The sequence below is a fragment of the Tiliqua scincoides genome, chromosome 9 (assembly GCF_035046505.1).
Source record: "Tiliqua scincoides isolate rTilSci1 chromosome 9, rTilSci1.hap2, whole genome shotgun sequence".
NCBI lineage: Eukaryota > Metazoa > Chordata > Lepidosauria > Squamata > Scincidae > Tiliqua > Tiliqua scincoides.
In genome coordinates, this window is record NC_089829.1 from 48,600,594 (window position 1) to 48,615,493 (window position 14,900).

General features: G+C 46.8%; 1 protein-coding gene across 3 annotated transcripts in view; it reads left to right on the forward strand.

Moving 5' to 3' along the window:
- The window catches only part of SLC12A3 (solute carrier family 12 member 3), a 63,866-nt gene that overhangs the window by 15,681 nt on the left and 33,285 nt on the right, over window positions 1-14,900 (forward strand). For all 3 annotated transcript variants that reach the window (XM_066636829.1, XM_066636831.1, XM_066636832.1), the window contains exon 11: window positions 6,470-6,577. In XM_066636829.1, the coding sequence (XP_066492926.1) occupies window positions 6,470-6,577 (108 nt within the window). The remainder of the gene's footprint in view (window positions 1-6,469; window positions 6,578-14,900) is intronic.

The window sequence follows — 14,900 nt, forward strand, 5'->3', positions numbered from 1 at the left end:
CCTGTAACCCGTAATGGACTTTTGCTCCAGAAACTTGTCCAATCCCCTTTTAAAGGCGTCCAGGCCAGACACCATCACCACATCCTGTGGCAAGGAGTTCCACAGACCAACCACATGCTGAGTAAAGAAATATTTTCTTTTGTCTGTCCTAACCCTCCCAACACTCAATTTCAGTGGATGTCCCCTGGTTCTGGTGTTATGTGAGAGTGTAAAGAGCATCTCCCTACCCACTTTATCCTTCCCATGCATAATTTTGTATGTCTCAATCATGTCCCCCCTCAGGCAGTGGCATCACTAGGATTCCCCTTTGCCTGGCCTGACCAGCAGCCAAGGCATGTCTGCCTACTCATGAGTAAACACGATGTGAGGCTGCTTGCTTTCCATAGGGCTCAATAGTCTGCGGCTGGGAGGGTGGGAGGGACCTCCTTCTCCCTTTTGTGTTTTTGGGAGCTGCATTCATTGGATCAGGACCATTCTGACGTCCTTGGAGTCCTCTCAGCTGCCCTTTCCAACAGACTAAGGCAAACACGCCTACTCATGAGTAAAAGCGCGATACGGCTCACTTTCACTTTCCATGCATTTTTTCCTTTCGGTTTTTTGACCATAACTTTTGAACGAAAGGAGCGATTTCAATTCTGTTTTTTGCACTGTGCTCCGCTGGCTAGTCCGCATCCAACGGTGTATGGCATGATGGGGTAGCTCCTAAAACCATGAAGTTAGCGCATCACCCCCCCAGGGCATGTCACCCCCCCGTGCGTCACCTGGCATGGCCCGCACCCCCCTAGCGATGCCAGTGCCCTCAGGAATCTCTTTTCTAGGCTGAAGAGGCCCAAACGCCGTAGCCTTTCCTCATAAGGAAGGTGCCCCAGCCCAGTAATCATCTTAGTCGCTCTCTTTTGCACCTTTTCCATTTCCACTATGTCTTTTTTGAGATGCGGCGACCAGAACTGGACACAATACTCCAGGTGTGGCCTTACCATAGATTTGTACAACGGCATTATAATACTAGCCGTTTTGTTCTCAATACCCTTCCTAATGATCCCAAGCATAGAATTGGCCTTCTTCACTGCCGCCGCACATTGGGTCGACACTTTCATCGACCTGTCCACCACCACCCCAAGATCTCTGTCCTGATCTGTCACAGACAGCTCAGAACCCATCAGCCTATATCTAAAGTTTTGATTTTTTGCCCCAATGTGCATGACCTTACACTTACTGACACTGAAGCGCATCTGCCATTTTGCTGCCCATTCTGCCAGTCTGGAGAGATCCTTCTGGAGCTCCTCACAATCACTTCTAGTCTTCACCATTCTGAAAAGTTTGGTGTCGTCTGCAAACTTAGCCACTTCACTGCTCAACCCTGTCTCCAGGTCATTTATGAAGAGGTTGAAAAGCACCAGTCCCAGGACAGATCCTTGGGGCACACCGCTTTTCACCTCTCTCCATTGTGAAAATTGCCCATTGACACCCACTCTCTGCTTCCTGGCCTCCAACCAGTTCTCAATCCAGGAGAGGACCTGTCCTCTAATTCCCTGACTGTGGAGTTTTTTCAGTAGCCTTTGGTGAGGGACCGTGTCGAACGCCTTCTGAAAGTCCAGATATATAATGTCCACGGGTTCTCCGGCACCCACATGCCTGTTGACCTTTTCAAAGAATTCTATAAGGTTCGTGAGGCAAGACTTACCCTTACAGAAGCCATGCTGACTCTCCCTCAGCAAGGCCTGTTCGTCTATGTGTTTTGAGATCCTATCTTTTTGGATCTCAATGGCTGAAGGCATCATATTCCTTCTTAAAATAAACCGACAGCACAATCCCGTGCATGTCTACTCTGAAGTAAGTTCCATTGCGTTCAATCGGGCTTACTCCCAAGAAAGTATGTATAGGATTGTAGCCCTAGTTGAGTTGCTATAATTTAAAATCAATTCTACTTGCCAGGCAGAGGTGGCCACAAACACTGGCAGTGCTTCTGGTTATAAGGTCTCCTCCTCCTATTTCCTTTCCCTCCCAGCACCATTTGGTGAGCTGCTGTGATGTAATGGAATGCTTAAGGACATTCCAGCTGCTTAAGGGAAGCACCTGCCCTTGAGAGGGACTGCACTTCCACAGGGAGGGATTTTGAAAGTGTGACACAGCTGCAAAGGAGGTCACCTCTCACATCCCAACCAAAGTTACTTGTATTTAATAAGAATATTTATATCCTGCTTTTCAACAAAAAGAAGTCAACAAAGCTGTTTACGTAGCAAAATAAATGGGCTGGCGATGTTGGTGGGATGTGGGGACAGCCTCGCCAGCAGATCTTAATGTTCAGATAGGCTCACATCAGTTTGGTTGAGAAGATGTTCACTGGAGCAGGGGTTCCCAACCCCCGGTCTACAGACCTGTACCAGTCCAGTTACCAGACCGGTAACCTGTTAGGAACCAGGTTGCACAGCAGGAGGTAAGGAGTAGACGGGCAAGTGAAGCTGTTGGGGTCCAGGTGAAGCTCTGGACCCCAACTTCCCCCCCAGGTCGGCCTCATAAGAGGAGATGTAGCAGGAGGAGGGTGAGACAGCACAGGGGGCAGCTATCCTGGAGTGAGCATCTGCCTCTCCGTGCCCCACCAGAGAGGGAGGAGTGAGGCCGAGGGAGCCTGACCAGTCCCATAAAGCCCGGGGGGCAGCAATGAGGAGACAGTATGGTGAGGAAGGAGGCTGTGAAGCTAACAGCCACCTGCCTGGGACCTATCTCAGGCCTGTAACCCGTGGAGCAGTGGTTCTCACACAGTTAGCACCGGGACCCACTTTTTAGAATGAGAATCTGTCAGGACTCACTGGAAGTGATGTCATGACCGGAAGTGACATCATCAATCAGGAACATTTTTAAAAATCCTAGGCTGCAATCCTACCCACACTTACCAAGGAGTAAGTCCCATTGAATATCATTGTTAAAAGCAGATACATAGTAGCTTGTTAAAAGTACTAGTACGTAACATTTCTCCAAATACAGTCACATACCATGGGAGTTTTTGAGATGCGGCGACCAGAACTGGACACAATACTCCAGGTGTAGCCTTACCATAGATTTGTACAACGGCATTATAATACTAGCCGTTTTGTTCTCAATACCCTTCCTAATGATCCCAAGCATAGAATTGGCCTTCTTCACTGCTGCCGACCCACATTGGGTCGACACTTTCATCGACCTGTCCACCACCACCCCAAGATCTCTCTCCTGATCTGTCACAGACAGCTCAGAACCCATCCACCTATATCTAAAGTTTTGATTTTTTGCCCCAATGTGCATGACTTTACACTTACAGATTTTACACTTACAGACTTTACAACAGAATCTAGAGCTTCTCCTGGTATCTACATCTAGGAATTTCCTGGACTTAATTGGGTCCTTCCAAGAGCACACAAAGGCTTGATTGCACCCCACTCAGAGAAGTTCCTGAAAGACCAAAGGCATGGTAGGTGTGTGCTGCACCCAGGCTCAGGTCATTGATGGGAGAGGCTTCTTGGTAAAGAAATCCTGAAAGCCTGTCAAGGTGACCTGGTCACTGAGTAACTAGAACTAGAACATCATCTAGGAATGTAGCAGGACATGCTTGCAGCAAAATTCCATCAGGATGAGGTGCACACATCTAGAGGAAAGGAAACACATGGATGCCCGTCAGAGCTACAGCCTTCCTTCCCCTTAATGGTCCTTAATTCACATGACCTGTCCTCAGATTTCAGCATTATCTCACCCTCCTCAGAGCAAAGTCCTGCCTAGCTCCCCACATGGCCAGCCAGAAACCAAAATAGACCAATAGGATAAACACATGCTGGGAAAGAGAGGGTGTTGACACCACCTTCTCCCTCTCCTTCCTGTTCCTCCCTCTCCCTGTGAGGAAAGGTCCTGGCCCTAGACTTTCTTCTCTGAGGCTGGAGGCCTCTGGTGCACAGGAGGAGGATCCACGCTTGGCAGATCCATCCCATGACAAAGGTGGTCTGGGATACCACCGCTCGTCATTTCTGTGGTTCCCTCTGGTGCCTGCCCATCATGGAGCAGTAGCTCCCATGCAAACTATGGGAAGCATCCTCAGGCCCTTGTCACTCCATGATGACTGGAGGCTGGTCTCTTACCTCCCTGCAGGGAATTGGGACATGTCTACACCTCCTGGGGCTCAGAAAAGGACCACCAGTGACCACACACTGATTGAGGCAATGCCTCGTGGAGCATGCTCACTCCCTTCCCCTTCATTTGGTCATGGAGCTTACTGGAGAAAAACCTTGATAGTTTGAATTCACTGCCATCAGTCCAGGAAATCAGGCTATGCAGAGGCTCTCTGGGCATGACCCACTTCCTAGCACAATAGTGAAACTCAAGGGTTTCCATTAAAATCACTCTCACAGTAGCGCCTGCAGAACAAGGAGTCATGACGTCTCACCATTTCCAAGAACTAAGCAACACAGAGTAATATGCAGAAAGTTTTATTAAGATGCTAATATTAAAAAAGAGAATCACAAAATCAAATAAGCAAGTGAAAAAAGTACATAGCTTTGACTTTAGTAGCAGAGAACCAATTAACTTGCAATTACATGTCTTGCCAGCAGATGGCACTGCAGAATCTCACGGATGCTTTGTTCAGCTCAGTTTACAGGAAACATTGGAAAGGTTAATACCGGTTGAGTCTCCTTATTTGCAAGGGTTCCGTTCCCAGAACTAATGTGGGTGGCAAAAACCACATTCATTTAAAGAAAAGTGTCCCTTTGCTAGGTAATTTAAAAACAACCTTGCTGACCTTTGCGATGTAAGACAGAGTCATTAGGCAGACAACCCATCAACCAGTCTCTAACCCTAACCCTAAGGCACTTAGGCAACACCTAACACCTAAGGCAACCCTAACCCTAACCCTAAGGCACTTAGAAAGGCTTCACTCTGAGCCAGCGACCCTCCCTTCACCCAGAGCACAGCACTGGGAAAGAATGCAAAGTGATTTTCTTTCACATTAATGAGGCTATTGTTAAACGACTTTTTCCTTCAATTTAAAGGGCCCTTCTCATCACATTGAGATAAAACCAAGTGAAAAATCCGAGGATAATTAGGTTATACCTGCACTTGAGCTTGTGACAAACAAAGTGCAGACAGACAAAATAAGCATAAAGCTGATGGTTTCTTACACTAACCTGATCTCTAGCGTTTCCTGTTTGGAGCCCAGCTAACAATAACCTGAGCTTCCATAGAAAATGGAATGCTAATGAAAGGTCAGTGACAAAGACTTTCTGTAAGCTTTTCTAAGGGAGGGAGGGAGTCCCCCCCCCCCCCAGAATTCTAGAGGGATCAGGCAAAGAAAGAGGAAAGAGATTGCACACACTGAAATATGTGATTTCATGCCAGCATCCTTGCCAGTGGGCTCGTGGCTTCCCGTCCTCCAGGTGACTTGCAACCTGGACATTTGGTTTATTTCATTGCCTTTGAATATTTCTTTGCCACCTTTCAGCCACATTGAAGGGACACCATAAAGACTTAGCATAAAACTTTTTAAAAAAGCAGTTTAAAACAAGTGAGCAATAAATCATGCCCACATTCTGTCCAGAAGCGGAGTGAAAGCACAACAGTCAGGCCAGGCAAACATGAACATAAAATAAGCCATAATAAGAAACAATGAACAGAAGGCAAAATGAAATTGGAACTAGCCATTTTAAAACTGTGACAAAACAGGCATAATGGGGGGAGGGGTTTGGAATGCCACAAGTTGGATTAGGTTACTGAGGTCGTCCTGGCCCACATCCCTGCCAACCATATGGAACGGTGCAGATCAGCGTTGTTGATGGTAAATATAGTGTTCAAGCAATGTAAGTTTTGAAGCCCTGGGCTTGGTTAGTCTCACTACTGAAAGTGGTTGCAGCCCAAGAATGGAGCCTCCCAAACAGGTGATGGAAAGATTAGAAGATTCTTGTCACTGACGCAATGCTAAACAGTCACAGACCCTTTAAAATAATTTTGGAGGTTTTGTTTACATATTTACAAGCCAAATCAGTTCAGTTTGGATACAGATGTTCACTCTGTGCTTTTCATCTTGTTTCTCAGAGAACTACACTCAGAAAATCATATTAATAACCTAAGACAAACAAGACAAGCATGTGACACTGATGTCACTTCCACCTCCTTATTAGGCATATTATGACACTGTTTTGATGCATGGTTCTAGTTTTAACTAGGAGGTCATTTTGCTCTGAAACTAAATGTTCTTGGCCCACAACTCTGGTTACACAAACTCTTGGAATTCTATATGTCCTGCCAATAATGATCTCTTTAGGTCACTTTAACATAACAACATAATCTCTTATCTTTTTACGGGAAACACCAGTCTCTTTCTTGGCTCCTATTTCAGTTATTTTCCAACCAAAGAAGATTCTATCACAGGTGAGGTACTACAATAAGGAAGAGGAGGGTCCTTGTGCATCTCCCTGCACATCATGCATGTCAAAAACTTTTTCCACAGAGCATGAGCATGGTGTCTGGTTTTGCTCCACTCATCACCGCTGGGATCTTCGGAGCCACCCTCTCCTCAGCTTTGGCCTGTCTTGTCTCAGCACCCAAAGTCTTCCAGGTGAGTCACTGACACTTAGAACTACCCCAGCAACTGAGAAAATATGCCTCTCTCAGCCAGAAGTTAGGCAAGGATACTGGTCTGGCAGTTAGCGGCTCAAATTTGAATCTAGGAGACTGTATTTCAAATCCTAATAACCATATGTGCACACAAGGCTGGCCCCAGACCTGGTGGTGTAGCTAAGGGGTTGCAGGGGGTAGCAGTTGTTGGAAAAGGACAAAAGGTTATCACCCAAAAGAACTGCTCTATTCCCAGGCTGCTTACAAACCAAGGCACAAAAGAAACTGAGGCCAAAGATTAAGACAAAAAAAGGAAGTTTACTTCTGATTTGATGCAAGTTCATACAGACACTCAAATCAAGGTTCTTAACACTGAAAGACCAGAAGAAGTCCGCAGGATCCAAGGCACTCTTGTAGGGCTCTGCGCCCTACACGAGTGCCTCTACCTTACAGCTGACCAAAAGGTTGGCAGTAAAGTGAGTAGCCCCATTGCAGGGCTGCTTACCTTACCTGGGAGAAGGGGACGAAAGTCCTCTTCTCCCAAGGTGCCTCCCATGGTAGCCCAGGAGGCGCAGGATCTGGCGGCAGCCCTTCTCGGTGCTGCCGAGCCTGGGCGCCCCGGGCAGCTCAGGATTGGGCTGCCCGTTGGCCTCACGGCAGCCTTTCGTGTTCCCGTTCTGGCATTGGCAAAGAACAAACTCAGACTTGAAAGCCAAGTACAGGGTTAGCAGTGGAGCCTGTTGACTTCCCAAGGGACCTGGTTTCTTCTGGGCTTAATGGCCACAGTTTCCCTTTGTGCCCTTGTCAGGGGGATGCTGTGGAGCTCCTTCTGCTGTAAGATCCTAGTCATACTGGAGTGGGAGGCGCCAGACAGTGGCCCCTTGAGGCCCTGATTCAAGAACCCTCCTGGTGGCTCACATGCACTACGAGCCTCGTATCTAAAAGAAAAACAATTTATCTCTGTCTTGAAGCTGTGAAAGTGACTGACATCATCTGGTGGGGGCTCTAGATCAGTGGCAGAGCAGTGGCCCTGGCTCTGCCTGGCCTGCAGAAGGTTCCAGTTTCCATCCCTGCCATCTCCAGGAGGGGCAGAGAAGAATCCCTATCTGACTCAGTATGAACTAGCTTTCTAAAAAGGCCATCAAGCATCTTGTAGTGCAAAAATGATTTAGAAATTACAGTATAAAGCAGGGGTCTTCAACCTTTTTTGTGCCATGACCCCAATATACAGGTCTACAGGGAAACAAATTTTGCAAAGTAATCAAGCTTAAATCATCAACTCACCTTATCTCCAAGGTTGATCAGAGGGCAGAGCTTTTCAACTCTGTCCTAAGTTTCATTTCAAGCAGTTGTATTTCAAGTGACAGACACCACTTGATCATTAGAAGCATAGCAGAGATCATTAGAGGGCTGTTAATTTCTATGCTAACCTCTCTGGGAAATTCCAGCCAAAGTTAACCTTTTATTCTCCTCCAGAGAACCTGATTCCCTTTTGGAAATGCTTGCTTTTGGCAGAGGTCTGTTTTTTTCAACATCAGGATGTCATCCTCCTTTCCATTTGAAACAAAGTCCCAGACAACAATTCAGGGCATCATTACTTAAGAATAAAACCCATGGAAAGCACTGGGTTTACTTCTGAGTAAAAAGGGTTGCAACTATATGCAGCTGCACTTGCTCATCTCTCTACTGTGAATTGAATTGCACACTCTCAGTTAAGTGTTACAAGTTGTATGTTATAGGTAGAGCAAGTGGCTTAACACACCAGGCACCTTAAAGGTGGATTTGATTCATGGATCTCCTGCAGTGGTTCCCAACCTTTTTCACTTGCATATCCCTTGGCAGCCTATTTCCATAAATTGTACCCTTCACATTAGCAAAATGTTTGTAATTAACAATAATGGTAGGAGGTCTGGTCTAGAGGGTAGAGCCTCCATTTGCCTGAAGATTAACATCCACAAGGTCGCCAGTTCGAGGCCACCAGCACCGTGTGACCTTGAAGCAGCTGGCAAGCTGCAGCTGAGCTGTTCCATCTGCTCGGAGCGTGGGAGGATGGAGGCCAGAATGTTAAACCAGATCGGAGTGTAACACCTTGAATGTAGTGGTTCTTGAAAGAAAGAACCTTCTTTCAATTTGTAAAAATCCCTGCGTGGATTTAATAAGCCTGCCTATGTAAACCGCCTTGAATAAAGTCTTGAATAAAGACCAAGAAAGGCGGTATATAAATACTGTATATATTATTATTATATATTATACCGCAGACACTCCCCTATAAGTCCATCTCACAGATAAGACGAGGGCAGGTTTTGAGCCCAAAATCATGGAATTTGCTATGACCCTCTGATAAGATGGGGGTTTAACTTAGGGAGGTTTCTGACTATAATTTTGTCTTATTTTACCAGAGGCCAGATCCTGAAAAATAACCTCCCAGTAATTGCTACATAAGAACTGTACAGTCACTAATTTATTAAAAACACAGTATATATACATAGTATGTATACATAGATACACTATTTTTAATACTGTTTTTGCTATACTATGTATACATAGTATAACAAAAACAGTATTAAAAATAGTCTTTAATTTATTAAAAACTATGATCTATCTCATAGATCATAAGATATACATTTTTATTCACTAATTTTTTTAATTGTTCTCTCAACAACCATTTGCAAACACTATCAGAGTAAGGCCACAATTCCATCCACACTTTCCTGGGAGTAAGCCTCATTGACTTTAATGGGACTTACTTCTGAGTAGACAAGCCTAGGATTGGGCTCTAAGTACACTGGAAACAGCAAACCAGTAGAACCATTAATGAAATCCTCCTTTAAAGTGCCTGGTAAAGCTTTTGGTTTAAGCCAAAAGCTCTACGTAGAACACACAACTGGGAGTGTGCAATTCAGTTCACAGTAGAGAGATAAGTAGGGGACATCAGACCCCTTTGACATCCGAAGCGGAGTGAAGCAGGGCTGTGTTCTTGCGCCAACCTTGTTTGGGATTTTCTTCGCTGTCCTGCTGAAGCAGGCCTTTGGAACTGCAACAGAAGGCATCTATATCCAGACCAGATCAGACAGAAAGCTCTTCAACCTCTCCAGACTGAGAGCAAAGTCCAAAGTCCAGCTGAAATGTCTGCGTGACTTCCTCTTTGCCGACGATGCAGCTGTCACTACCCATTCTGCCAAAGATCTCCAGCAGCTCATGGATTGTTTTAGCAAGGCCTGCCAAGATTTTGGACTGACAATCAGCCTGAAGAAAACACAGGTCATGGTTCAGGATGTGGACTCACCTCCCTGCATTACAATCTCTGCGCATGAACTGGAGGTTGTCCATGACTTTGTGTACCTTGGCTCAACGATCTCCGACACTCTTTCTCTCGATACCGAGCTAAACAAGCGCATCGGTAAAGCAGCTACCACGTTTTCCAGACTCACAAAGAGAGTCTGGTCCAACAAGAAGCTGACGGAACATACCAATATCCAGGTCTACAGAGCTTGCATCCTGAGTACACTTCTGTACTGCAGCAAGTCATGGACTCTCCGCTCACAACAGGAGAGGAAACTGAACGCTTTCCACATGCACTGCCTCCAACGCATTCTCGGCATCACCTGGCAGGACAAAGTTCCAAACAACACAGTCCTGGAACGTGCTGGAATCACTAGCATGTATTCACTGCTGAAACAGAGACGCCTGTGTTGGCTCGGTCATGTCGTGAGAATGGATGATGGCCGGATCCCAAAGGATCTCCTCTATGGAGAACTCGTGCAAGGAAAGCACCCTACGGGTAGTCCACAGCTGCGATACAAGGACATCTGCAAGAGGGATCTGAAGGCCTTAGGAGTGGACCTCAACAAGTGGGAAACCCTGGCCTCTGAGCGGCCTGCTTGGAGGCAGGCTGTGCAACATGGCCTTTCCCAGTTTGAAGAGACACTTGGCCAACAGTCTGAGGCAAAGAGGCAAAGAAGGAAGGCCCATAGCCAGGGAGACAGACCAGGGACAGACTGCACTTGCTCCCGGTGTGGAAGGGATTGTCACTCCCGAATCGGCCTTTTCAGCCACACTAGACGCTGTGCCAGAACCACCTTTCAGAGCACAATACCATAGTCTTTCGAGACTGAAGGTTGCCAACATGAGAGAGATAAGCAACAAGGAGTGACTGAGCAAGTGCAGCTGCAAATAGTTGCACCTGATTTACTTGGAAGTAGACCCTCTGTGGAGGTCCTGGCAGGGGGATACTGCAGGAGCAAGCATGCTCTCCTAAAAGCTTACTACATAAGCAGCTGTTGCAAGTGCTTCCTAGCTCCTGCCAGCATGCAGCTAAGATCTCTGGCTAAAATACCTGTTGCTGCAGAATAATTCTACTTTAAATTCTACTCTCTGCTTTTCCTGTGTTTTACATCTTTGCAAGGTCTCCAGGACTCTTCCAGTGAAAAGGACACACACACAGATGCTCCCCCCCCCAAACACAAATGCAGGGACTTTTCCCCACCAGTCCAACTTCATTGGTGAGGATAGGGGGAAATGAGGTTAGCAACAAGGTTTGCAAAGGAGAGACTGAAGTGTGACTGTATACAGTAAGGGGAGAGGTGGAGAGGAAAGCAAGAGGAGGGAATAGACTAGGAGCCCAATCCTAGGCATGCCTACTCAGAAGCAAGTCCCTTAATAGTCAGTGGGGCTTACTCCCATGAAAGTGAGGCTAGGATTGTAGCCTTAACTGTTTTAAGTGCTCTCTTTCTCATACACTCTCACACACAAACTTTTCCTTTTATAAAAGTTAACTCTTCCTCCCCCCCCCTACAACTTCATCAGTGGTGAATGATTATGGGGAGAGGGGCTAGCAAGCCTCAGCTTGGCAACAGAGAGTTTAAAGTTTGGATTCAATAAGGGGGAGGGGGCAAAAACAAGAAGGAAAGAGGAGATGGACTTAACCCTTTCAATGGCTTGAGAAACAAAGGCACAGCCTTCTGCAGGCTGCCTCTCTCTCTCTCTCTCTCTCTCTCTTCAAAAAGATCATCTCCCCCCTTCCCCACCCTGTACAACTTCATCTGTGGGGAGGGGGTTAGCAAGTTGGGCTTTCCAATGGAGTGCTTGAAGTTTAAATACAGTAGGAAGGGGGAACAAGAAGGAAAGAGGAGATGGACTCAGCTTTTTCTAATGACTGCTTCTCCCTAGCTCAGACGCCCCCTCCCACACACAACTCATTGTCTCCTGCTCTGTCTTGGGTGCCGCTCCAGAGATGCCTCCGTGTGCGCTGGTGCTGAGCGAGGGGGGCTGCTGATGGCTGCGGTGGCAATTGCCCTGCCCTGCCCTGGGAGCTTCTGCAGCTGGGCAGGCAGCTGCAAACACTCAGCAGCACCCCAGCCTGCACAGCTTCCTCTCAGCCGAAGATCACTTGCTCCCTCCCTCCCACAATAGTGATTGCCTGCCCCGGAGATAAGGTGGGTCAATGATTCAGGCTGCTTTTCTGGGAAGGAATTTTTTGCCTTATAGGTGAGTATCTATGGTACATCCGCATCTCCTCCATATGAAAACCCAGACTTCATGTATTTATCACAGTGCTTTCTCTTTTCATCTGTTTGAAGAACAGAAGACTCTGCCTTTGCTCTGCTTTGCACCAGAAGTGTGCTGAGAAATTCTGGGTGATTGATCACTTCTCATATTATGCTTCAGCTTTTTTACTGTGCTGGTTTTCAATCACTGGTTCATAGATGAATTGATGGCCAAAAACTAGCTATTGGTGGGGCTTTCACAGCCATCTAGCTACCTCCCTTCCTGCCTTGCTGGCCTTGCAAGGCATTCTGGAGCATGACCTGCCTTTTTCTGCCATTATTCCATTCTTTTTAAAGTACCCCTAAAGGTCCTGTTGAGTGTCCCTGGGGATACATGAATCCCAGGCTGGGAACCACTGTTCTACTGGTATGTTGTTTACAGTGCATTTACTCTGATAGTGTTTACAAAAAGGTGGGAAGACCAGAATTTTAAAAAAATAAAAATGTATCTTATGATCTTCTATGATGTTTTTAATCAATGAAAGACTACAGGTCTTAGGTAACAATTACTGATAGGTGATTTTTCAGGATCTGGTCTTGGGTAAAATCAGACAAAACTATAGTCAGACACCCCCCCTCAGTTTAACCCCCAACTTATCTGAGGGTCATAGAAAATTCCAAATTCCATTTTCTATGAGCCCCTGAAAAGTGGTCTGCAAGGTGTCTGAAAAGAGACCTTTGATTACTTCCAGTGTGTTACTGAGCAAGTGTCTCCCCACAGATCACCAGAGAGGGTGGAGAACACACCACCCCCAGCTGCAGCTAGCACTTCCAGTGTCTCACCAAATGCCCCACCACAGACTACCAAATTTAATTGTATTTTGTGTGTGTAGTGGCTGACGGTTGCATTTGGTCTACGATGATTCCAGTTTTTGCCTCAGTGGACTGCAGGCTCCTAAAGGTTGGGAACCACTGTTCTCCCTGCTTTTTCCTGCTCTCCATGTTTGGAGATGTCTCCAAACATGGTCCATACAATGTCAAGCTTCTTCCACAATTTTAAAATGTACCTAGTTCTTTAAAAAAAAACTGTTTCTTATAACCCAGTCCCAACTAACCCCCTAATCAATGCAGCCAAGCCAATGGAGCATGCAGTGCATCCTGGGGGGGGGGGGAGAATGTCATGGCGCCTTCCTCACAGTAAGGGAATGTTTGTTCCCTTATCTTGGAGTAAGCCTCCACTGCCCCAATGGGTCTCCTTGGAACTGCACCAGCCATTTTGCTGGCATAGAACTGAAGAGAGTAAGGGAGAGGGAACAGGGGAAGGAATGGGGATAGGATACTGGCACACACCAGCGCCACCAGTCTTTATCCTTCCTTCACCACTACTCCTTGAACTCCCCCCACCAAAAATGTCCCCGTTCCTCCTGTTCAGCCCTCCCCAACGCCCATTGCCTGCCTCCGGTGACGGCTCATCTATCTCAGTGAAGATCCACCTCTGTGGCAGCATGCTGGCTTCACTGAAATGGCCGCTGACGTTGGCTGTTTGTGACACTGTAAAAGCATGTATGCTGTCGCACATGCCTTTACAATATCACAAAGCCCAGTTAGGCTTGGGCCCTCAGGAAGCCAGGTATTCTGCTAAATATTAAACTCTGGGCATGCACAGGAAACCCATTGCTTCACCACCATCAATTCTATTGCTGCTGACACTATTATGGAATCCCCACAGGCTCCCTCGTTTCCTGGTTTTGGGAGGGCTCTTCTTTTGACATTTGGTTTCTGATTTTTTGTGCGTGTGCTCTTAATTTCTTTCTTTTTTTTAGCGCTGGTGATTGTATTTGTTAAATGCCTCAACGCATTAGCATTAAGACTGACTATAGCTCATGTTTTAATCAGCCAGTTGTATGCAAAGAAGGTCAGTTGTGTTTAAGCACTGCTGAAAGAAATGAGACTAGGTACTGCTGACTAAATCCAAACTTCATTGACTCTCCCTCACTAGAGATGTTCAAGCAGAGATGGACAAGCACCTGCTGGAGATGCTAGAAGAGTTCCTGCCTAAGGCAGGGGGTTGGACTAGATGACCTATTAGGTCCCTTCCAACTCTATGATTCATTCATTGCAACAGAAATCAGGGCCCAATCCTATGCTTGTCTGGTGTTGCATCCTGTGGGGCCTGAGCAGCAGCTGGAGGTCTACTTGGGGTAAGGAAACATTGATTCCTTTACCCCATGTAGCACCCCTGCAGCCCCTATGGGTCTACTCAGATCTGCACTAGCAAAGTCACTGGTGCAGATTCGAGTAGCCCGCGTTGACCTTTTAGGCGCAGGAGGGGGATAGGATCTGTGGCAGCCTCTGCTGTCATCCTCACCCCCCTCTTGGAGCTGAACTGCCCCATGGTCTGCCCTCCCCTGCCCAGAAGCACCCCCTCCCTGCCAAGAGACAGGGACACTTTCCACTGAGCTCCTAAGCATCTTGCCGGCACCAGGCTCTGCACTGACTGGCGCTGGCCTGTCCACACCGTGGTGCTGCTGGTCGCCTGTCAGCAGCAAAGTGCCGTATGGGACTTTCATGACAGCCGTTGCCATGGCAGTGTGTGGGCTGCTGCTGCTGCTCTGGCCTTGGATCAGGCTGTTGTTCATGGCTGAAGTTCTTCAGGTACAGCCTGAATATAGACAGGCAGTCCACTTTTTGCATTTGTAGAAAAGTGGGATAAAAATAAGTTGTAATCAATAAATCAGTTGCAGAAAATTTTGCCAACCTAGCGCTATCAGTGCAGCTGTCATTTTGCCAAATAACTTGAGCAAAAAAAAAGTTATTACCCCACTGAGCTTACAATCT